The 26,814-nt window shown below is 36.7% G+C and overlaps 1 protein-coding gene across 4 annotated transcripts in view; it reads right to left on the minus strand.

Moving 5' to 3' along the window:
- unc5db (unc-5 netrin receptor Db) overlaps positions 1-24,427 on the minus strand; it is a 178,380-nt gene extending 153,953 nt beyond the window's left edge. For all 4 annotated transcript variants that reach the window (XM_079872309.1, XM_079872308.1, XM_079872311.1 and 1 more), the window contains exon 1: positions 24,126-24,427. In XM_079872309.1, the coding sequence (XP_079728435.1) occupies positions 24,126-24,240 (115 nt within the window). In that variant the 5' untranslated portion in view covers positions 24,241-24,427. The remainder of the gene's footprint in view (positions 1-24,125) is intronic.
- Positions 24,428-26,814: the final 2,387 nt, after the last annotated feature.

Below are 26,814 nucleotides of genomic sequence, written 5' to 3' on the forward strand. Positions count from 1 at the left end.
TGTTAAAAATACTTTGTTTTGTGTTTTATATAGTGTTGGTCTCCTGCTAACTGGTTAACTCACATTATTACTGTCTTACTGAAATTCTTCTGCTAATCAGTTTGTGGGCCACTATTACCTATAACTGTGTCTATTAATGCAGATTATCTGTCGTTCTCACTACTTTGAGGAAAGATTAAGCATGGAGCAAGATTTGTTTTACCAACGTTTATGTTACATCAGTCATTCACGCTAGAGCTCGGCTAATGTATACATTGCATACATGCACTGTTATTGATAAAGTTTCCACATATTCACCGCAATATATTAGAAAAATACTCTGTAAATAAATTATTACAAGTAAAATAATTGGTTTGTTGATGTACAAGCATTTGTTCATGCTGATGTTGAGGAATTACAGTTGCAACATCTCATAATGTGCCTCAAACCGAGTAGTGTATTACTGAGAAACGTCCTGCTCGAGTTGTCCTTGCGATGGAGGTTCGGGTTCAATAACTAGTTCTTCCAATGTTTCATCATCGGACTCGTGCTCAGATTGATATGGTAAAATCAACGTCACTGTTCATTACTGTCTTGGTGTAGGAAGCCTCAAGACACACAGACCTGACGTTGTTATGGCAATGGGCGATGATTTGAGAGAACATAAAAAGGATGACAGGAAAACATCATAATGGTAATGAACAGTGCCTCGAAATCTGTGTTAATAATAGTATTACACAGGATGAAGCTCAAATAGTAGAAACTTTTAATTCATACTTTGTGGAATCGGTAACAACACGGATACATAACCTATCCACCAATCCACTAATTATGATGTCTGTAAATTACAATAAACCTGTATTTGAGATTCAGGAAATTTCCAAAGCTAAAGTGAGAATAAGTTCCCTAAAGAGTTACGAAGCCACAATGGACACAATGTTCCTGAAAATGTTTAATGAGTGTTTATCTAGCCCATTAACATATATTATTAATAGATCCATTAAGTATGGAATTTTTCCAAAAGAATGGAAGACAGCTATAATAACACCGATCCACAAAACAGGTGATACATCAAAGGTCTGTAACTACAGGACAATTAGCATAGTACCTATTGTGTAAAAAGGTAATTGAAAGATATGTAGTAGGAACAACTTACTAGCCACCTCAACAACAGCCCTTTCAGATTGCATCCTATGCACTTTGGTTTTAGATCCAACCATTCAACGGAAACTGCAAACTGCTTTTTCCTGGAGAATGTGAAATCTAAATTAGATAAAGGGGGAGTTGTTGGGGCCATATTCTTAGACCTAAAGAAAGCTTTTGACACTGTGGATCATGGTGTCCTACTCAAAAAGCTCTCAATGTTCAACAAACCCCAATGTTATTAAATGGATGTAGTCCTATTTGAAAGGCAGAGAACAGAGGGTCAAGATAAATTATGAGGTGTCATCGGCCATCAGTTGTGATATTGGTGTACCTCAGGGATCAATTTTAGGGCCCCTGTTGCTTAGCCAAAATGATCTTCCCACTGTATGCAATAAGTCTGAGATTCAAATGTATGCAAACAATACATTACATACATTACATTACAATACAAAAAAAGCAGCATTTAAGCTCACGGCAGTTATGGCCGATGTCACGCAATGGCTTAATAATTCCTGTCTTCATTTAAACATAAAAATCAACAGAAAATCATATTGGTCATTTAAAATTAACTTAAAATCTTGCTTAAAAGACAATCAAGTGTGTGCCCATACTCTGTAGCTATTTCAAATCACCTGAAGCGTGCTTTGCCTTGTTTTATGTTTTGCTGTCCTTGTTTTAATGTACTTTTTATGTATTCTTATGAAATGTGGTCTACTGTATGTATAAGTATTGTTGATTTGTTTTAATGTATTTTATCTGAAATTACAACTGCCCTAAACTGGCACATTGACATAAATGTTTATTAATGTGCACTGTCTCTGTAAACACTAAACTGTATAAATAAATAAATATGCATAGGAGCCAAGTTCGAGAAGTTTAAAGGACGTGGAAGTCAAACCTTTGGCTTATACTCAGCTTTGCTGCAGCTGCAGGGTCGGTGTAAAACTCTGAATGACCCCATCCATTGGGGCCATCCTAAATGGAAGAGGCAGGACTTATGGCCACCTTCGCTACTTGTGTCCTCGATCACTCAGCACAATGTCTGACCTTGTGTTATGGCACGGCATCCCTCCTCTCTCATCCTGAGATGAATAGTGTCTCTACTGACTCAAAGTCACTCCACTAAGGGCCTCTACTGACATTAACAGCTTTACTCTCATTGTCTAAGTGTCAAGGCAGCAGGCATCATCTAATTCAGCTCAATCAAGGACACAAAATGGGGGGAAATACAATCTATATGTGGTGCATGTGGAAAAACATTTAACATGTAAAAAAAAAATGAATAATAATAATAATAATTTGTGCTGAAAAAATAGTGGCTGGGGACTTGGTGTTACTTTGGTCTACTGTCAATTAACTTTCTAGGTTCTCATTTGATTCACAGCTATATGAAAAGCTATTCTTGTAATGTTAACCCTTTACATGCAATGTTTAAATAGGAAATACAATTGGAAATGTCATTTAGGTAACCTTGACGGAACAGATGGCTTATAAAACTAAGAGAAATCTGGGAGACCACAAACTAATCAATCAAACCAGTATAGCAGTCTTATACAAGCTACAATTAGAGAGAGAAAAAGCTTACCGAAGCTGTAAGCATTTTAAGCATGACGTGAAATAAAAACAAATGAATACAATGCTGCTACAAAATCACCCTTCTGTAATCCCTTTAGGACAATTGAGCACTTTTTCCAGATAAGATGGGTGGAATTAGTATTCAATAATAGGAGCATAGGCAATGCTTAACTACATCAGGGAAAAGACTAACAGAAATCTCATTTACATTGCTTCAAACACAGTCCCCTAATAGGCTAAAGTAATTCAAATTCAGAAATACTGTAGTCTCGCTGGCACTCACAGGCTTTGGGTTTCTACCATCTGTTTTTGAGCCAGTAACAGCAAATCTATAATGATTAGGGGTATGCGGTGGAACCTACGGCGGAGATATGGGCATATACTGCGGCAGCATTGCATGCATGCAGCGTAGAGCACATTATGAAGAGTAAAGGTTTGGTAGGAACGTATTGGATTATGATGTGTCAATGAGAATGATTCCAGGGGGAGGAGAAACAGCTGTTGCCATTGATTAGCATGATGATTCTGGCACTGAGCCGTCTGCAATGAAACAGAAATCATAGAGGAAAAAGCTTTCTACACACAGCTGACTCTTAAGCTTCCTTGGCACCATGTTCACATTACTTTCAACAGGTATATTATAAGATGCAGTACATCAATCTTTTTCGTTTTTTTTTTTTTTTTTTAATTGCTGTGTTTTAACATTGTCATTTATGATCATTCAACTGGCATGACAAAGTCGAAGATGCCAATTCGAAGTCCCTTTTGATGATTTCATAATTTCTTTCAGCTTCAATGTTGTGTAGTATGCTAAAAAAATAAAAAATAAAATGTATCTTACTCTTTATCTGCTTCATACCTTAATCTGTCTGAGTGCTGAAAACACTGGATTTATCAAAAAATATTGTCATACATTGAGAAACATTACTTGTCCTGAGAAGCAATTAAAATATGGAATAATCTGACTAGTTTGAAATGTAACAGGTACCAAAATCAGAAGATGGTATTCATGGACAAGGTGACTTGCGCTTTATTTGCATATAATTGAAGGACGTGGAGATAAATCTGCATAAATCAGGATTATGGAGTGACATGTTTCTATACGGCCTCTCCACCTTAAGTACAGGTTTATGCCCAATCAGCCATTCAGACGCCTACAACATTTTCCCAGTCAGTTTAAAGCACTGCTAACAGTAATTATTATTCTTGCTATTTCATTCTATTATGCGGTGAATACTAAGGATGCATGATTTGGGGGGAAATTCTTTCTGATAATAACTGTGATTGTGATTTCTTTTTTTATCCATATTGTTTTTGTAGGGCTGCACAACTTGTTCAAAATTGTATATCAATATGGCTATATAATAATAATAATAATAATAATAATTTGTTACATTTATATAGCGCTTCCTGGATACTCAAAGCGCTATACATGGAAGGGGAAATCTCCTCAACCACCACCAATAATAATAATTATATAATAGTAATAATAATCAGTAGTAGTAGTAGTAGTAGTAGTAGTACAGTTATTTACTAAATAAAGCAAAATAAGTAATATTACACTTGTAATATTTAGATAAAAAAGAATATTTATGAAAATTTGAATTATATTTTTATTTTTCATTACAGTTAAAATAATTTATTCATTTTTAAACTTTATACCATCAAACTTTTATTTTGACTCAAAACTGCAGGGAGTACTTAAAGGGACCTATTATGCAAAATTCACTTCTGTTTGGACATAAATGTGTGTTGGCAGTGTGTGTACACAACCACCCAATAGTGATAAAAATCCACTCACTCCTTTTTTATTAATCCCCATAAATCATCAGCAGTGTCTCCCAACGACCTGTTTTCAGAATGCGGCTTTAGTGACGTCACTAAAGCCACAGGCCCCCCCACGAGTGTTGACAGACACTGCCGTTTTAACATAGACCTGCCCTGATTGAGTTCATAGCGAGTTGGACACATCCGCCATTGCTGCACTTTATTGAGGAGAATGTCTCCCAAGCGTTGTAGGTGTTGTGTGGCTGGATGTATTAATCCACATAGCTCTCTCTCTATTTACTCCCGAAATCTGAGGCAGCCGCTGAAGACGAGGTGGAATTCAGGGCCTGAATTTCATTTTGGAAAATGGGGGGGAAATCCCCCTTAGGTGATTCTTATGGGGGGGAATTTTTAATTTGAGGGGGGAGTTTGGACTTTTTTTTTTTTTAATTACATTTATCTCGCCTAAATGTATGCTTACTCATTGCATTTTTACAATGGGGTAATTTTGTTCTTAAGAATTTACACAACTCAAGGAAGCTTGAATTCAATCTTTGGATTAAATTGAAAAAAGTATCACAAATAAATACAATAGAATAAAGATACCAATAAAGAGAAATAAAGAAAAAAGTTTTTGCTTAGGTCTGAAAACTAGTATTCAGAAATACTACAGAGACTGAATAAAGTAATCAAATGTAAAATAACACGGGGTAGTATTTTAGTCCTGACTAAATTAAATACATAGGCTATTAATCCCGATTCCTTAAAATGAAAGCTATGTTTTGTTGTTTTGACAAACAAATTAATGACAGACACATATGGCTGCTGTCCCTTTAAAGCCCCTTTCACACAGAGATTCCGGAAAATACACAGATAAAGTGACCCGGGATTTGACCCGGGTTGTTTTGATTTTGGTTCATTCACACTGCCAGTGATTTTCCGGAATCACAGAGTGCGTTCACACACAACCCGTAAAAATCCCGTAAAGACACGTGACATCGGTGTGACTTTAATGTCTCAGGAGCGTCTTAAGTTTGCTTATGAGCTGCGATTTCTCTCGAGAGAAACCACGCTTGTGCATTTTTTTCTCTGATTCGATCATAAACTTGCGCATTACGTACCGTTTCACAGCTGGCGAACGATCCCGCGCTTCAGCGTCATCACTACGACACGGCATTATTACGGCTTTTGTTCACACAGCGCGCGTTCCGGGACTGAACACGGCAATGTTACTAGGTCCCCAACCCGGCATCGATCCCGGTATAAATCCCGGGTCGTGTTTGCGTTCACACAGAAGGCACTCTGGCAATTTGCCGGCAATTTCCCGGGTTCAAAGCGCTGTGTGAAAGGGGCTTAAGAGAGAGTGCACGGATCCTGTTTTCATTATACGGTCACGTGCGATTTATGCTTATTTAAGACATAACCGACCGACTGTGTTTACTCAACAAGACCGAAATTGACATAATTTTCTTATGTTTTTGACTGTTAAAGCGATATAATCCACGAAAAATAACTTTTGTTACCCGCGAGCTGTTTGTGAGGCGGCTTTACTCTTATGTATGTGTGCAGAGAAAACAAGTAATAAAAACTCAGTGAGTGTTTTAGCGCAATTTTCTGACGTCATGGGATCACAACACAAAGAGATAGTAATCTTTTCCTGGATTTTTTTTGTGCGTTCCCGAGATTAGACCTTCCTTAACATAATGCCGAAAACCCGAAGTCTCTAGGTGGTCTGGTTGAGGAGTAGATAGAAGTACAAGATTGGTGCGCACAGACAGAACAGAAATCATGAGTTAACAATCGCAATTTTGTCCGATGGAAAATTGCGCTAAAAAGATCTCTCAGACAGCGCGCAAGTATAGCCTACCGAAGAATTTAAAATGGCGTGAATGTTTAAACTGGTGAGACTTAAAAAGACGTGCAAATGGTAAACTTTAGTTACTCATGATGCAATGCTGGCCCGATTATGCAAGTGACAATTCCGTCTATCCCGACTCCAGAAACGCGAGAGTGTATTATCGCCGCCTGCAGCGCGCTTAACGATTGCCTTGTGCAACACATTTAGAGAGACGAGAGATAGAAGACGCAGCACCGCTGAATCACTCACGCTGTTTGTGAAATTGCGTCTCGCAGACAGTTTTAAAATGACTGATTTGATTTTATAATCTGTGTGGATTAATTTACCAATACAACCTACATGCTAAAGTGAATCAATGTCTGCGGGAATTTCCCGCATTATAAATGGGAGACCTGCGGGAATGATAAAAAATATGCGCAATACCCGCAATCCCGCGCCGAAATTCAAGCCCTGGGAATTATTTTGTTTTCAAAGAAAATGCTCCCTCAACTCTACCGAAATTCGTTTATGTACTTACGCACTTCTTATACTGTGTTTACTCAGCTCTTACAGCGATTTTCTGGAGTAAAACTGACGCTTCATCTTTTGTGTGATGTACAATAAACTTTATTAAACTCATCAGTATATTTTTGATCATCATTCAGACCTGGTCCGAAACAGCAGACTTGTAGGCTATTAATAGTGGATACATACAAGCAGATGACAAATACGTTATAACCGTAATTAAACTAAACTATACCTGTTCCATCTCCATACAGCACTCTGACTCTGTAGGCATTATTGTCCGACTCCGGGTCGAAATGAACACCGTTACTGAGAGTTTCTGATATTATCATCATTCCGTGAGATGAAATAGTCCTGAGACTGAGCGCGAGCTCATGAAGCTCCGCCCCCTGTGCGTGCAGCAGCAGCTTATTTGCATTTAAAGGGCACACACTAAAGGGGGTCGCACACCGGACGTGCAGCGCAGCGCCGCGTCACGTCTAGAGGTATCGCACACCGGACGCGCACTTTCTCAGTTTATGGCCAGCAATATTGTTATGTTTAAGGACATTATGAAATTAAGATAATGCCTGTACTATGTTATGATTGTACTGTACAATTAAATACAATCGTTGCTAAGTCTGCAGTCTGAATTCACTTTACCTCAGAGCGTCCGTTAACTGAATGAATTGAGAATATCACCTGAAAATCCGCAATTTTCATTCAAGCAGCTGATTTCTGTGAATGAATGTAAAACTAGGCTAATTGTATATTGCAGCACAGGGGCAAGTCAGTATATACATTAACGACGATTTGAGACAAATAAATGTACATTTAATGTAAAACTATGTAAATGGCGCTCTGTGGCGCAGCAGGATTTTGAACAAGGTCCTGAGCCGTAGCTGGATTTTATGGATCTTATTAGAAGTATGGGAATGGTTGGCGAATGTTGCATTCTCAAATGGACATTAAAGTAACTCTGAACTTGAAAATTTACCGTGAACTGAGCCACTCTGAGATGCTGCAAACATGCAAGAACACACATTAGTTTAATTAAATCACTGCTTCTGATAACTGCACTAAGCCATATCGCAATTTTGGTTTTATTTTGATTAATCATATACTGTAGCCCTCAATGAACCTCTCAATTCTCAAAAGCAATGTAACATTGTGCAGATAGCTTTTAGAATTAAATGTGGTGCATAGGTAATCCTAATTCCCATGTTTACTGGAACATACTTATTAAAAACTAAAGCAAAGCTGTAATTGTGGTGCCATTAGCAGGTAGGCCATCTCACTCTTACTCTTTATGCAGATAATTATTGATACACTAATAAATATGCTGTCATCAGCAAATATGATGGCTTGGTTGTTCTTTTAGACTGCACAGCAGTCTAACGTGAACAGAAAGTACAATCTGAGGCTCAGATAGCAGTCTTTCAGAACTCCAGGGTTAAGAGTTGACTAAGATTCCAGCATGTGTCTTGCCAAAACTGAGTCGCAGTATTGATGTGATCAGACTAAAGAAGCTCACAGGGGTCTGAATGTAATTCAACAATCTCCCTGTTAACTCTTACATGTCAACAAATACATGTCACATTGACACATAGGAATGTGTATTTAACCATTCAAGTCCAATTAGTCAGCAAAAAGCACTGTCGCTCTGCTTCTCTGTGCTTTCTGAGAGACGTCTCTCAGAGAGTGCACGCATATACTGAAATTAGTTGTCTTTCACTGCTAAATGTGCTTCAATGGTTTAAAATGGTTTTAAACCGCAGTGCTTAAAAACATACGCAAATGATAAGCTTTCGTACAGCAACATCACATGAGCACAACCGAGATAGAGAGGTTAATCGTGTCTAACGGTATATCGCCAATCCCTATATCCTGTTTAGGTGGTAAAACTCAATCTGTCAATCAAAGCAATAGAAAGTCTTAAAAATCATTACGGTTGTATGATATTCAACAGTCAACAATCATATTTCATCTACTTTGCACATCTTTCTTTCTATTCTGACAAAAACTCATGAAATGAATCATGACTTGTTATCATATATATATTGTTATCATATATATAAATGTTATCTTGCTTCTGTTTGGTGTGAATACTTGGGAAGTTCCAGAACACATTCCAGAAAAAAAGTTAATTAAAACTTTTCTTCCTTCTTGGCTGCCAGCCCATCAACAGCCTTCCCGCCCCTTAGTCTGTGAAAACAAAACTAAATTAGCTTTAGCACTCTCCCGCATCTCCTCTAAATGCAGAGATAACCCGTTTACTGTAGGAAACTTGTGACAAAACATGCTCCAAGAAAACAAAGGCAGCCGCAATGACATGTAAATGTCATACTAAGAGGAACTACTGCACCATTTTGTCATTAATGTAATAACACCACCCTCATCTCTCTCCCTCTAAATGATCTAAAAAGGCATTCAGGCCAATCTCCAATCCCACAAGTGGATTTTGGTCCAAAAAAAGGCTTCAAAGGTGCATTAGCAATACCTCTCATTCACTTGAGTGGACTGGCATACTAATGTGACTTTCCAGTCCACACAGTGTTCAGGAGCACAAAGGCGGTACTGTGCTGAAGGCCTTTTATTAGAAATTATACACATACGATTAATAAACATCATCCCAGCGCTGTCCCCTGGGATGTGGAGCCAGAAAAATTGGCCACTGATAATGGAGGCGTATCCATCTTGTTTGCCTGTCATGTCGTCCTCCCAGAGCCACATCTGCATGAAAGTGCTGAAGAGAAGCAAAATCATAAAAGCTGAGAGGAAAAGTTTTATAAAATACAATACACAAATTACATATGTTGGACAAAAGAGGAGATTAGCACTGAATTAAGATCATGATCTTGCTCATTCAGACAACTAAAAAATGGGTTAACAGAAATGAGAAAGCTACTTTTATATTATTTTTTATTTACTTATTTTTTCTTGCCCCACTAATGCAAATACTTCCAAAAGAAGCCAAAGAAAGATGACGCACAGAAAAAAACAAGTAAAAAATTCTAGTACTGTTGGACTAAATAGACATCCTTGGAGCAATGCTTATGAAATCAAATGAGTAGACTGCAATTAATTGTTGCATAAAACAGTTCATAACTTAGCACATAATTGTAAGTATGCATATTAGAAATACTGAAAGGAACCGTTCACCCAAAAATAATAATTCTGCCTTAGAGCAGGGACATTTGAGCTAAATATTTATACATGAATAAAAGCCTAAATTAAATCTGTTCATCATTTAAAGCGACCATGTCTTTTCAGAAGACTTGGAATAAACGATTCAGATGTCAGTTTTGGTGGAATAGACCTTAGTGGAGAGGTTTCATTCAAAATACATTTCGAAGATGAACGGATATATTATGGGTTTGAAATGACATGAGGGCAAGTAAATTATGATCATTTTAAATTTTGGGTGAACTATACCTTTATATATCAATTTACACTGCACCGACAAAGGCCGGCCAACAGCCGGCCAACAGCCGGCCAACATTCTAATGTATAACAGGTTTTGTCAGATCAGCGTTTTACCTGTCGGCATCTGTTGCCATTGGTCGGTTCTTGTTTTTGCCGATTGAACATGTTTGTGCAGTTACATAATGAACTGTCAGCTACATTTCTTAAGTTCAAACATTCTTGATAGTGCTCTTTTCTTGCGACACAGTATAGGAGAGAAGACACATGCTGTTTTTAAAATGTCAGTGAGGATTACAGAGAGACATGCTCTGACAGAAACACATGACGAACGGGTTGATGGTTTAATTTACAGTCATAACACTTAGAAGCCATTCACACAAGACGTGTGCTTGAATTTAAAAACAGCGGAGCAAAATGAATTGTGCAGAATGCAGGGAGCAAACATTGTTAACGTCAACTTTCAACTTTAAAAGTTCAACTTCTTTTAACTTGACACTACATCTTAAAAACAAGGTGTTCATGGCCTGAGACACTAAAAAAAACATTTCAGTCATCCAATGAGGTCCATCTAGCACGTTTACATGAACAACCACTAAATTAAATGCTGTGAATAAAGGTGCAGTCACATTTACCGCTGTTCTGCAAATTTACACAAGTGAAATCCAGCCATTTCTCAATAGGAGTCCATGCGATCTTGAATTTCATGTGAGGTCAAAAGATTTCCCCACACTGATTTTGCAGCGTGAATCGACGTGATCAAGTTGGTCAACCGGATGCACAGTGTTGATCAACACAAACCCTTGAAAATGACTTCTGGTTTGAAAGTGACCTTTACTGTATGTGAGCTGTGCTTCATAAAATCGCTACACTATTGACAATGGAACTTTTTTGCCTGTGAAACTTCTCTAATGTGACTGTACCTTAAGTCTTTGTTTTAGTACTTTTTTCATTTGAACTTTTCATTGAAATTTATTCATGAAGTCCACAAAGACAATAAAAACAACAGAAAAAATAATTAAAATAAAATTGCGCAAACTCCGTAAAAGGTATTGTATTGGTGTAAGTGGCATCTATAAAAGCTCTATGCTCTGTTCATGGTTTCTGCACAGAAATGCCTACATGATCTAAATAGAGATGAATTTGGCCCAAATTGTTCGGACTGTTGGAAAGAGGATTGTTTTCCGATATGCCTTGAATAAAAGCAGAGCAAGTAAAGCCTGCAGACCTGCTGCATAGAGAGCTCAGGGATTGTTCTCCTTTAGCAGCCCTGTAGTAAACCAATAGAGATAAATGTAATCACTGCACTTTGTTCTCCCCTGTGATATCATGCCTTCTTATTACTTCTCAACCGTTCTGCCTCTCAGTCCAAGATCAAGATCTTATTTTGTCGCACATTTGCTTTGGGCTTCAGCCCTCTCCGATTTCAGCAGGTAATTACACTAGTGTTGTTGTTGCCCTTAGACCGAAGACACATCAAGTCACACCTACGTTTGATAAAGCTGTGGAAAGCGCCAATGCAGTTTTTGGTTGTCCTTTTAAGATTAACTAATAGACCATGTATAATGAGAAGTATAGGATTTGAAACCAGTCTTAGATCAGTGAAAGAAGCTAATTCTAGCAGTGCACATGAATCCTACCCTGACATTTATGTCTGTATTTTTTTTTTTAAATCCTTATAACTGTGGCAAGTTTCAGCTCATCAAAAGGAAGTGGTGATGATGCCAAAGGTGGCCTTTAAGAAAGGCCTTTGACTGAAGACAAACCAAGGAACATAACATTTATCAAAGTCTAATACCATGCTGCTGATGCAAAAAGAAAATGTCATTTATCAAGATATGCCACAATGCCAGACAACCCGTAGCATTATTATGGATTTTCTGCTAAAACAGTCTTGCCTTAAATGCAGATATTTTTAGATATCTGAAATTGTTAAACCAGGTTACGTAACAAAAATCATTCCTAAATTTAGTCTCTTCTTTAAACAGGTCTTGAACTTGACCACAACCCAGTTTTGACAAAGGAAGATTTGTAGCATTTAATTTTATTTGTGCTTGGATTTGTGATGGTATTGTTTATCGTGTCAGCCAACCCCATTGTTGGTCACTAAAAAAATATTGATAATTTATCTATTTGTGATTTGGCTTTAAAATTACCACTAGAGTCTTTGACATATCCAACAAAAAATAAATAAATCAATGTCTTCTCAATCCCCAGATTATCCATGCTAACAGCTTTCAATCCAAGTTTCTTTATAATAAATTCAGCAATATTTATATTTTCTGATCACTCAACGTCTGTGATTTCATGTACTGTACCAATTCGGGCAGGACTAACGATAAACATCATGTTTATTACAGAAGTGTGAGTGTGTGCTTTCTAGACGTGGCCATTACAGAAGGTCATGTGCTGTGTGTGCGTCACGTATGTCTTTTCATTTATTATTTATTGATATGATTTTAATTTATAATTAAAAAAAAGTAAGTAAACTTTAAAGCAGTGGATGTTTATAATAAATAAGTGAGCAGAGAAATCTAGACAAGTATCTTACTCTTACTTGACACTGATATTAAAATATAAGCAGTCTTCACAGTTTTCTCGTTTTGGCTCAATTTATTAATTGAATCTGTTATTTTTCCATCGGATACCATCCATATTGAAACTAAATTAAAGCATGCCGAAGATTTGTGCGCAAACGGTAGCTCAGGTAGGTCAAAAACACATGAAGAGAAGCGTTAGGATAATACAACATCAGCAATCACAGATATTTACGGGATTAGAATACTCAGAGGACCACTGACATTGGCGAAAAACAGTAGATAATTTGCCCCTGAATTTGTGTGACAGGTTGTGTGAGAAAAACACAGTGAATCACTAATACTACTGCTGGAAATTAATCACGAACCAAATGAACCCCAGCTAATTCCCCTCCTGCTTTCTGTGCCTTTCCCTCTACTGATCTGAATGAAATCAGAGACACAACTGTAACCACCAGACTCATGTGGGGATTCAAACCCATGAGCATGAATGGATTGAGCTGCCTCAAGTGCCATAATAAATGACTGGTGATCTTATGTTATCTGGCAGTATAGAAAGGTTTCAGCTACACAGTACTAAGAATTAGGAAAAAGATATTTACTCTGAAGTAAAAGTTAAGAACACATCTGATCATTTTGCAGTCTGCTGCTTTTTAAAGGTTAAGGAAATTTGTACATACTTATCTATAAAAAAAAATCTATCTCAGGCATAATTTTTTTTTAAACTGCTTCAACTTAATTGAAAATAAAATTAAACTACTTTAACACATTTTCCTGTGCATGTCTTTTTCAAATGGTAATGAGCTTTCAGAGAAGATGCATCTCAAAATAGGCCTGGATGTAATAATTACTGTTAAGTTGACAGACCCTGTACCTTGTCTGACAAAGTGATTTAGTGTTTAAGTGACATCTGCTAAATTACTGGCGTGCTATTTTAGCAGCCCAGCAGTGGCACTGAATTATAGGCTTTCAGTCATAACCAAAGTACTGCAGATTCTGATGTGAAAGTTCCAAAATTTCATATTCAGTAATATTTTTAGGAAAATGTGTTGAAATTCATACCTTGGGTCCAGCAAATAGAAAAGACAATAACTGTACAACAAACCTATGTTTATATCATGAATATGTTGCCTTAGGCTTTGAAATCATTACGACCTTTGACCTCAGACCCATCATAATGATATAATGACAAAGCACTGCAATTCTCTCTAGTAGGGAACATAATTACTTTGATTCTGCTCTGATATTTCCCCGCAGCGCTCACTGATGAAAAGCGAGCTCACAGATTGATGTTTTGTTTAATATTTAGTACAGGGGCTGAGTTTACTTTTCAGCCTGACTGCTTTAAGTGAAGCACTTCATTTAGACAGCATAAATATTTCAAAGTACCTCATTAATTATTTGAATCCTGGATGCACAATCAATGCATTTCCATTAATTACAGTTTATTCAAAATTTATATTCGCCTGCCCACTCATTGATATATTTACACAAACAAATTACATCGTTAGACATGTACGTCCATTCTGTTGATGTAGTAGCTCATGTTTCCCTGATAAAATGTCACAGCCATTAGTGCTGTCATTTTTGCCGACTCTGTATTCATACAAATAGTCCCTGAGTCGTGACCATAAGACATTCTAACGACGGTAGAAGGACAGTTTTAAAATCCCTGTCTGACCTAGAGTCAGTCTTTACATTCAAAGAGCTCAGGTGTGATTTTAATAGTATTTTCTAATTTGATATTTGCCCTTTGGATAGTAGGTAGTTTATACACAACAAGGACGAGTATTATATGGAAATGGGAATGGGGGATCCTTCAGTTCGCGTAGATGGCTTTTATCTGCGTGTCCTTCCAGTGCCTGAGACATTAAATCACTACGAGCCAGATGCATCTATGAAGAAGAAGAACAAAATGAAGGACAAGATATGCATGCAGTAAACCTCAGTCATGCGAGCAGTCCTAAAAACATGCTTCTAGATGTGCACATATGGTGAACTGACATGATCCGTCACTTAAATGTATAACATGTTGCAAGGCAAGCATTACTTTAAGCATAGAAAACATAATCTGAGAAAAAAAAAATTATTTCATTAAAGCTTCATTGCTCAAGTGAAACTTCTTTCAAACTATAACTTTGAAATACTATGCATAAACAAAGATTTAATGTGGAATATGTACTAACAGAAATGTTGTCTGATCAAGATCCTATGCAGCAGCCAACAAAACAGCATCCTAAGCATTTTTTGTGATATGAATTGAATGTTTGATGATGGTCTGTGTTTTTATATTAAAAACGTATACGCTCATAAAAAAAAAAAAACACTAAAAATGTAGTTATCAAGTATTGCCCTTTAAAAAAAAAAAAAAAAAAGGTTATTTCTGGCACTGACCTAATGTGCAATGTGATATTGTAAAGCACTTCAAGGTGAGAGTGTTATTACTCAGAGGGTTTTCCATTTGATCTAGTTTTCTCCTGTCGTCTTATTGCTGCGTAAGCTAAATCTCATCTGGCCCATCAGCTGACCCAATGCTCTGACCCTTATTCTATATATGGATGTGAGTATATGGTCTGAGGTAAGAGCTTGAGATGTCTTCAACAAAAACTGTCCCTTTGAATACTTTTTAAGGTTTTATACACTGTTATAAACCCCTCCCACTCACCCTTATTCTGTGCATATGCCTCAGACATCGTGAATATCAATATGACTATTTTTGGACTACACATACACAATCTCTGGCAAATTTAATTTGAGAGTCATTGATATTGGTCACCTTCGTGTTAGGGTAGAAACATTGGCAAAAATGCTTTATAATCTGGGAAAGTCTTCAATAGTATGTGCCATGGGGTGCCTAATTGGTTGCTTATGATTTAAAGGTAGATTAACCTCTAAATGAACATTACGCTACTGGCTTGAACAGAGAACTGGCTGATACGTGAATAATCAACAGTTCTAATTTAGAAGAAAAAGCTGAAAGCTAATACATGAAACTGCACTGTTTTGCAGTATTATGTTTATGACCTACTTCATTCTAATGGATCAAAGGTATTGTGAAATTACTACAGAACATTCCAATACACTTTTTTCCTCTTCTAGTTCTGTGACTCCTAAATGCAGCATCAAAAAAGCACAAGAATTACCATGACCCTTGGTGTAGGTGTAGGTTAAATCAAGAAAAAAGCTGCCAAGCATCCTTCTGGGATGGATAAGAAGAATTTAGTGTCAGTGAGAGGCGGGTGGAGCCCACTGTAGGTTGCACTCAGAAAAACTTAGGCACTGGAACAAAAGAAAAGGGCACTTATGATCGAAACTTGGAAAGCACAGACAAGAGAGAGCAAAAATGGCTTGAGGCACTCAAACAGTGATTTTACACCACTCAAAGCGGATCGGAGAAAGTGTGTATGTATAATGTGGAAGTTAGTCAAGCAGAAAGAAGAAAAAAAAATCAATAAATGCCACTAGAGATGATGAAAGTTTGGTTTCTCCCCCCACACTTATTGCTTCTTTTGATCTCCTGTTATACACTCCTACATAATTGTGAAACAGCGATACTACACATAACTTATGATCCAAAAAAAATCTGATTCAAACTGTATCACTCACTGCATTTCTGGTTATACAAAAAAAAACTTTGATAAATAGTGAGAAAAGGGAGATGTAAAAAAATTATCCAATGGTTTGTGCCTTCATTCAGAGACAGAAAACTGTGCTTCTTTAAGATGCACTTTCGAATTGCAATAATACTTTTCTGATGCCTTGGGAAGGCCTGCAAATTGTACTTTACTGCATGTAGCGGTAAATAAATCTGTAAAAGAGAGGAACACTTTGGATATTTCATGGTTCACTTTAATGTGAGTGGATAAAACAATTTACTGGAGGACAGAGACTGATCTTCTTGCAGAGCAGACACAAATAAATCCTGCAAACCTAACAACTGCCTGGGCAAAAGGGACTATCATAAAACCGGCTTATAAAAAGCTCATTTGGTCTGTGCCATCTGTAAACACTGACATGGAAAAGGTTCCTGAACCAGAAAAACACAAGGTCTAAGTATAATTGGCTTTTGGATTATTGCAGAAAATAAGCTCTGTGACCAACAAAAGTTTATGGATTGTACACATTTATTCATCAAGATAATCTTCACAAATGAACAACTTTTAAGAAATTTGATGCCCAAACACAATCGGCAGAAGTAAAAAAAAAGCTAAGGTTAGGCTATAAATGAACTACAAATATAAATGAACTACAACTTCAAAATCTACATGTTGGAAAGTTCAAGCTAGAATAGTTTATGAGAGAGCAAGTATAAGCACAACAAGGTTGTAAAAGCAGTGAGTTGATGAGTTTTCACAACAACAAAAAAAATTCTACTACATTTCTAGAGTTCTACTTTTTTTTTTTTTTTTAAGAATAAAATGTAAAAATATCTTGACACTAGGGCTGGACGATATGGCCAAAGTTTATATCACAATATATTTCTTAATTTCGGTCGATGCGATATAATTACAATATCAATATGAAAAATATAAAAGCCTCAGAAAAAGTGCCAAGAATGCCCACAACGGATGTCTGTACCTACAAACTTCTGAAAAATTAATTTGCCAAGTCTATGAAACCTCCTCCTATAAAACTATATAATATTTTATAAAATAAAAAAGGTACAAATAAATTAATGTTCACCTTTTATTTGTATTTAGCCTTCATCCATACAAGACTCAACTTATTAATATTAATATCTTTAAACTATAAAATAGGCTGATTATATTATTCTTATAGATTGAAACAAAAGTGCTTCCACCAGGAAAAAGAATATGAAAAGTGCTCAGAGTTGCTGCAGAAAACAGAAAAAAGAGTGATCAACAACAAAAACACAAGTTGCTGGGGCAAGGACATTGTTGAGTGTTTATGACACCCTGAATTCATTCCGATTGATCAATCTGAATGTGGTGTTTACATGAACGCTAAACAAGTGATCCGGTTGATGTGCCCGCTTCAAATCGGAATGTATATTTTTGACATGCGCTCACTGTACAAAAGAGAGTTTCCCGATGCTTGCGCATAATAACCATTCTTATTAGGGCTGTCAAACGATTAATCGCAATTAATCGCATCCAAAATAAAAGTTTGTTTTTACATAATATATGTGTGTGTACGGTGTATAATTATTTTCTATATATAAATACACACACATGCATGTATATATTTAAGAAATATTTGCATGTATATACTGTGTATATATATTTATATTATATATAATTGATATTATATATAAATATTTTATATATAAATAACAATTTTTTTTTAAATATATATGCATGTGTGTGTATTTATATATACAAAATAATTATACTCCGTACACACACATATATTATGTAAACACAAACTTTTATTTTGGATGCGATTAATCACGATTAATCGTTTGACAGCCCTAATTCTTATTTGTTCTTTATTTGTTTTAAACAGCAGACTTAATATTTATCCGTTTCTGGTCATAATTTGGAGACAATGAGCATATGAACCGTTGTGCCGTGCTGCTTATATTTATCACGCAGTAAAAATGCCCCCACCCCGCGCCCAAAACCAGACGTCTGTGGATGAGAATTGGAAACCAGGACTGGTGGGACGTTGTCCTGCTCCACTTCACAGACGCGGAATGAAAGAAGAATTTCAGAATGCCGGGAAACTCATTTACTGTATGACACTTTAATTCTACGTCATTGCACATGCGCAGTCCTTTCAGTTTCGGTTGTCAATATGATCAAGTGTTTACATGTTCTCTCGATCTGATTAGAAAAGAAATAAACCACCTATTTTATTCGGATCAAGCTCAATCTGATCGATTAAGGTGTTTACATGAAGGCTTTGCAGTCTGATTTACCCGTCAATACGATTACTAATGGATTATTTGGGTTACATGTAAAGTGCCAGTGACAAATGCTGTAATGATTATCGGAAATGTGTTTAAAAATCATATCACCAGAAAAATATATTGTGATATATTGAATTATTGTCCAGCCCTACTTGACACATGTGTTCACCACAGACCTTATTTCAGACAGTTAACCAAAAACCCATTAAAATACCACGACTTCCCAATGAAAAAAATCAAACTCATTTCCAGGTTTAAGGACTCATTCCTGCAGCACTCTTTATTGTCTTTGACATTAAACGGACAGTATGGAATTTTTCGCCACTAGGGGTCGCTAACCTCTTTACAATAACAAAGGCGTAGTTTGATGACGCAACATTTGCTAAGAACTATGGATCTTGTCGTCAACGTCAAGCCGACCGATCTAATAATGTTTATGGATGACTGAATACATCGATGCTTTTATCATGACTGTGATATGAAGCAGTTCGGGATTGCTAAGAGATCAACATTAGAATAACATAGAACATATTCTAACATTTTATCATTGTTGAACTATATAACATTGATTAGTTTTATGTAAATGTGCTCACCTGTTTAATAAAGTACATGTAGAAGCGGTCGAAGTCTCGGACGTGGAGCTCTCGTTCCTACTGTCTATGGGAGCTCTAGGCATCTCGAAAACACAGCGCTGATATTGATTCTCGTTTTAGTTCTTCTTTTTTTATCCAAAGTCTGCTTGCCATGGTCCATAATGTTTGAACGAAACAACAACAGCGTGCAAATAGACATTGCGAACTACACAGTTGTCTGCGTCTGTCGCTTTGGCTACTATCAGAGGGCTCTGGTTCATAGCTCTGGTTGCTATGGCAGTACGAGCGGAAACCAGGGACAACGCGGATATGACGCCATTGACGGCGACAAAACGGAAATAAAGAAATGGGACGTGTCTTCGAATTAAATTACAAATTTCTCCTGGTTTGAAAGTTGTTGGAAACAGTCGGGATAATGTAAGTACACAACTAAAAAATATATATAACATAGATATAGTGATTGTTGCTATTTTTAAAGCAAAAAAGTTACATATTGTGCCTTTAAACGAATTTACAACAGAAAAACTTGTGTAATTCTGTACACCACATTGCTCTACCACGGTGATCTACCACACTACAGTGATATAAAGATAGTGCTGTGTGCTTATTTGATTTTTATTTAGCTACAAAAGTAGAAAAAAAACCTTTGTATGCATTGAGTTGGTCCTGTACACAAAAAGAAAGGGTAAATGGGGATATCTCTGAGGACGCGAAAACTGCAAGCTTCCAGATTTTATCAACAATGCAATTTAGAGCATTTGTGTAGATTATTGCAAGAAGATTTGTGTTATTCTCTAGTCGAGGCAAAAAAAAAACAGCAGGTAAATATTCATTTTTAACCTTAAGGTCAAAACATATTGTGCATATCTCTAAAGAGGAAAAACAATATGCCATGAATAAGTGCATGTTTGATGAATTTAATTCTCTTTCTGTTATCTATGCTCATCATTTGTCTGGTAAAGTTGCATTCATAATGCCATTCACTCACCTGATGCTCAGGAATGCTCCAGCACACTGTATTCAGCTTTTAACAAGATCCACTCATTTAAAACTCCCTAAATTATATTAACATTTACTATATAACCTTTATTTCGCTAATAACATCTAAATCATTCACAAGAGAAGTTCTGTGTAAACGTATAGATAAAAAAGTGCTCTGTCAGCAAGGTATTTTATAATCTCTAGACCGACAAAAACTCTAGGCCTTGCCTATTAATAATTCTGATAACATGCCAGATGAGATGGACTCGGAAATTACGGTGCTGCATACATGCTTTTATTTATTTATTGATGTAGAAGTGTGTTTTGTTTTGTATGCAAGGAGGGAGTTAAATGACAGAAATTACAGAAATTTAACAAAAAAGTGTTAAAACAGTTTGTTCAGTTCAGTGGTGTTATAATATAATTATATATAATTGTCCAAATTAAACAAATATTGGTTCTTTATATCGGTTATAGGGGACATAAACATGCAAATAATCTGTATCGTTATATAAAAATTAATTTTAAATCAATATCGGTTGATGTCTACTTAAGACAATCATTCTCTAAATCTAAGTATTTAGTTAGCTACCGTATAAATCATGCACTGATGGTAGAAGAGTAATTTTTTTATTATAATCCTCCAATTATCTTGATTCCAAATATCTAACACATATGACTAATACATAATATTGCACATGTCCATGTTATCGGAAGTTATCTTGCAAATGTTGCACAATGTGTGAAAGCATGCTGAGCCCAGATATTATTTTGCGTCTTCAAACATAAGCTTGCATATCCTTAGAATAAAGGAAATTTGAATGACACAGAAATGCTAAAATGGGACATTTCTTGAATATGAGTGTGTTTATAGCATGTAAAAGCTTTTACTGACTGCACATGGTTAAACACTGATCATTCTGGAGGTGGGAGAGGTGTTGATGAAAACCAGAAAAAAATGCCTGATGGTGGATAAGCCCACGTAGCTTCTACTTTAGACTAATGAAGTTAAATTCACTCTTTCGTCCAAAAAAAAATTATATTTGCACAGAGCCCCTAGCTGAAGAAGTGCATAGAGAAAGCAGTCACAGCAAGCCCATATTATTTTCTTCACACTCAAGTGTGGCAATAAGTTAATAATGCTCAAGGTTACACTACTCTAGGTACTTTCTCTTACCAGATTTATTCCATCTCTGGAGGCCATATATGAATAGTTTTTCTATCACAAAAACAAGGATCGATCATGTAATTTCCTTATATACCAACACAGATCCCATTAGGGCATAATAACAGATTCAGGTAGAGAATAGTACTTTTGCAAAACAAGGAGGTGGTACTTTTTTTACTGACTCTCATCTGTGAGTGTTCAGTCATTTGGTTTCATTTAAATGTAAATTTGAGCAGTGAGCAGCACTGCATTGGCACACTGTTAGCAGAGCCGAGTTGGTGATGGATTTTTATAACCTCTGTCGCTTCCAGATTGGCTGCTTTTTCTCACCGAACGGTCCACTGGCAGAGTTTGGCGGCTAGACGATTTCGCTACTAAAATGAAATTGTTGCTGCTAAAACTGCATTGTATATGTGTGCAATAATTAAGCACAAGGCACACAAAAAATGTTTACTTGCGCAGTTCTATAGTGGGTTTTTGCATAGTTAAGCTACATTCTTCATCCCTCTGCCCAAGTGTACATTACACAATGCTCAATCAAAAACTTGAACATTAAATAAACAATACTCTGTCTTTCAGAGCAAGTGCACAAGGACAAGTGTAGTCCGATTAGCATACACGCAATTATGGCACACCTTTACAAAGTCAAACTAAAGCATTTACATGAAATTAAAAATATAATAATATTGTTTTAGTCTGAAATTGAACTTTTAAAGTGCGTATAAACATATTTATGAACTAAAAAATAAGAAAAAGGGTAGCACATTGCATCCATATTTAAGTGTACAGCAACTTCTAATAAGAGGCATCTGTAGCAAGATCTAGTAAAAAAAAATGTGGTTAAAAGTTATGCATTGTCATACAGATCTATGCCTGGATGAGAATGAGAGAATTTTGCCAAATCTACCTTTTCAATAGCGAGAATAAATGAATGCACCTCCGCCAACAAACATATATGAACCTACCTATATGGAGTCATATGTTAGCTCAGTTTCTTCCAACCTTGTGCTGACACACCTTAATTTACTCTCATGCAATCTGTGCCGCCTTCTGCTAGGGAAAAGAAAAGAAAGCTAACCATCGCGTGCCGTTATGTGGGGTCCACAGGGCACGCACGCTCGGGTGGATGCATTGGGAACCCTTTTAAAGTTTCATATAGGCCCCATTGGGCTTGCTGAGAGCAGTGTAGCACGCAAGAGGTCTCAGTTCCTGCTCCTTCACGTGAGTTGCTCTCATTGTAAAGATTTGGTGTCATCCACATTGATTTCAGAATAGCTAAACCTGACAAGCTTCAAGACATCCCAGACAAAAATAACAAGCCGTGACTTAAAAGCTGACTTTTTGTGCAGCTTACACAGCCTTAAGGCTTTTACAGTCGTTTGTGACAACTGGATAGTTAAAAAAAATTAAGTTTTATAAAGATTGCACTTACAACGATCGATCAAATGTTTTTGGAAAAATGTAGATTCTATATAAGTCTATTACTTCAGCATTTTATTAAAATATTTTTAAAAAGTGTTCCATATGCATGGAAGTCATAATATTTATTAACATTATAATGACCTTAGTTAACATGAAATTTCTTATAAAGCATTTATTCATCTTAACATTTACTAATAGCCTACATTATCAAAATCAAAAGTTATCTGTTAATAATGGACAGATACAGATGGTTAATGGTTAATAAGTGTATCGGTTAATTAATGTACCTGAGCTAACGAACTAACAATGAACAGATGAATTTTTAATTAACTGACGTTAACAAAGATTAATAAATACTGGAACAAATGTAGGCTATTGCTCATAGTTAAGCTCATAGTTAATGATAGGCTAGCTAATTGCTTATCGTTAACTAAAGGGCCCTAATTGTAAAATGTTACTATACACGAATAAATTACAAAACATGTAATATCAGTAGGCCTATATAAATGCTCAAAACCAATACTTTGCTTTAACTTCCCTTGATGTTTTCCATGAAGCCTTGTATATCTAAGGAAAAATAATATCTGGCATCAAATCGCCTGACAGTCCATCAACTTCACCTTAGTCACACAAAAGTAAAGAGACAGTAGGAGAATAGCTACTTTTGAACACAGCATTTTAATATACTATCTTAAGTCATGTTTGTCTCGAGTCGGATATGCGCTCACAAACTGATTTCAGCACAAGGTTTAAATAACAGAGCTGCATTTAGAGAATTTAACAATGTCAATGATTATTAGATGTGTGTGAACTAGAAAGCTAGAACTACTCAAATATATGGTCGCCTGTTGAACATGGACTGTCTATCGAAATACTTAATATACTCCAGCTGTATCAAAACATTTCTTCAGTTTCCTTTCATTTTCCCAATAATCTTGACACTGATGCTGTGGGAAAACTGCTGCTCTTTTTCAGAACAGAATGTTACAAACTTAACTGTCAGTCACCTCAGTGTTTACATCAACCGAATCCGTTAAAAACTGCGAATATACAGCCAAAACAACATTTTAAAAAAATGCTCACTTAGTAGGTAGTCTACAGATAGCCTACGTATTAAAAACTACGCAGTCTGTGTCAGTTTTTTCAGAGATAGACGCTAACTGTTACCGCGTGCACGATCGCGTGGGCAAAGAGGGAGATCAAGCAGGTCTCCTGATATTCTCTACCCAGTATAAAAGTTGAACAAATGACAACAGGAGATTCATTGCGCTTATAATACTGTAAATATCACAACATATTTCCTCCCGCTTACAGCTCTTACCTCGACCGTTGGTGCAGGTTGGACAAAGCGCGAGAACCAAGACGATCTCAAAAAAGCGCCGACGTCCCTTCACAGTAACGTTACTTCCCATTTCTATTCTGTTTCTCTCAGTCATTTTAGGGGGCAAATTCGCCCGTTATTATGATGTTGGGACAGTTCATTGTTTTCAGCTCTAACGGTCTCTCTCTCACTTTAATGCTCTGACTTCTTTCTGAATGATCAGGAAACATCATTCCTGTGCGCTGAACTTCAGACACCGTGAGGGCTTGCGCCCTCCCTGCTTGAGAGCCTCGTTCTAGTGCACTCAGACTTGCAGGTGCCGCACACTCACTAGCCGACCCAGCCAATGGCGCACTGTGGTGGGCGGAGTCAAGTTCACCACAAGCATCAGCACCAGTCAGGTGGGAGTATGCGCGCTGTTACGCTGGGAAGAAATCGCGTTGTCATATAATTGAGTTTTGATGTTGCGTTTGAAGTGCGTCGTCTGGAATCTAATAGGGAGAAATATTGTCACCTGTCGTCAAATGACTTCACTAAAAACAGTTTAACGCTTAACGACTGTGGCAGCTGCTGGATTCCTTCCAATTAATTAAAAAACTACATGCACTGTCACCTCTCCTCCTATTTTATTTTATTTTTTTAAATATTGTCTTTCCAATATTTCATGGTACAAACAAGGTTTTGTACTTTTTTTCTATAGGTCTACATGTGAAAATATATAATTGGAGGTAAGAACCTTTAATTAATATTTTATGTTTATATACAAAACATTCTTAAGAATAAAATTCTTCATAACTGCTATTTTCTTCTTATTTTCTGACTTAAGAAAAAAGATAAGAATATTTTGTATTCCCAAAAACTTTCTTAGGAATGTTCTCATCTTTTTTAAGATTGTTCTTAAGACCATAGGCGCCGATACCGTGGGTGCTCCGGGGCTCGAGCACCCACGGAAAATACCGAGCACCCACGTGTGCCGGACTGCCAGTAGGCTACATTCATTTAAAATTAAACATTGCAGTTGGTGCTATGTGAAGCGTCTGTCACACTGTGATTGGTTATGTCGCTGTCAGTCGCCTGCTCCATATCCTTTCCACCAATCACAGCGTTTCTCGGATGAAAACGCCTCTTTAGTGACCCTGCTCTGTACGCAGAGACACGTTCCTCCTGAAGAATTAACCACAATGGTGAGTCAACAAATCAAATTTATACTGTGTGGACTTGTGTGACAGAGTCCTGCACTGGTTCGGGTACCCGACGGGTGACCCGCAAATTTTACTCAAACGGGTGCAGGTCGGGTCGGACACGGGGGAAACACGGGTCTAAACACGGGTTTAAAACAATCACGTGCAAACGTAAAAATATATGCACATTTTTAGGAACACATATACAAAAATATGCCTGTATTTCAAGTTAATAAAATAATTTAAAATCCACATCAGTTTATTTGAGCCTTGAGCCCACGCCCTCCCAGGAGTCTCTATAACGTTACCTACTTTCACTTTTAAAAAAGTCATCATAACCGCGCGCGCGATCTGCTTGCAGTCGAGATGGATGCTGAGGAGTTGAAGAAAATAATAGCTAGTGAAAACTGAAGAAAACAATGTTGTGAAAGGCTTAGCTGATCGCGGTTACGTGTCAGTTAAACTTTTCATCTCCAATCCTGTCTGTATATTTGTGAGAAGTGGCGTTGTCCTGAGTTGAAAGATAGCCTACTTTACGGCTTTATTATCAAGTAAATAGGTGTGTGTAGTGTTCGTGTCAGCCGCTGTCCATTTGCTAAGGTTCTGAAATGCAAACATTTTTTATTTATTTTAAAAAAAAAAATTAAAGGGCGTGCTCCCATGAGCACCCACGGAGGAAAACATAAATCGGCGCCTATGCTTAAGACAAAGTTTAAGAAGTATTCATATTCCTGAAAAGAATGTTCTTAAAAAATCATCGTAAATTACTTCTTAAAGTTCTACGGTAATCTGCAGGCAGCGGAACAAGACAGATGCGTCGGAAATCGAATACTTCCCTACTATAGAGTATGCAAAAAATAGTACGCCAATAGAGTAGCCTAGTATGTCCAAATACATATTCAAAAAACAGAATAGGCAAAAAGTCCTTGAATGACCAACTACTTCCAGAAATTCTGAGGTGTGCATTGGACACTCTCCCATGAGGCCATGGGAGAGGATTTATGAAGCGCTGCCCAAATTGATTAATGTTTAGGCTAATGTATGTTTCAGACAAAAACTGACCAGCTATTTCATTTATTTCTTATCTGCCAATGAAAACAGTTCCAATAGAAGTCAAAGCATCAAGCTTTAATGTTGGACTAGAGATTCCAATCGACTCCAGCTCCACTCCAGTTTTTCCGTTTCACACTCCCAGCATGCTAGAGAGAGAAATCCTGCTATTCATTTGCCAAAGAAAACACAGATATTTCGACTTTCAAAAAACCTGTTCTTTACCCTAGGCTAACTCCACTTCCACTCTGAGTTCACTTTTTTATAAGTTGAATTATTTACAAATAATTAAGTACAATTATTTTTTGCAGTATACTTTACGCTGAAGTGCTGCGAACACGTACAAGCGTAGTGATAAAAACAGTGAAAAATACTTATGCTGTGTAGTCTAAACTTTTGGAACATGTAAACAAATTTGAGGACCAGAATATAGGCTAATATCTTCAGTCTTCCATTGC

Source organism: Squalius cephalus (assembly GCF_949319135.1).
Source record: "Squalius cephalus genome assembly, chromosome: 5".
NCBI lineage: Eukaryota > Metazoa > Chordata > Actinopteri > Cypriniformes > Leuciscidae > Squalius > Squalius cephalus.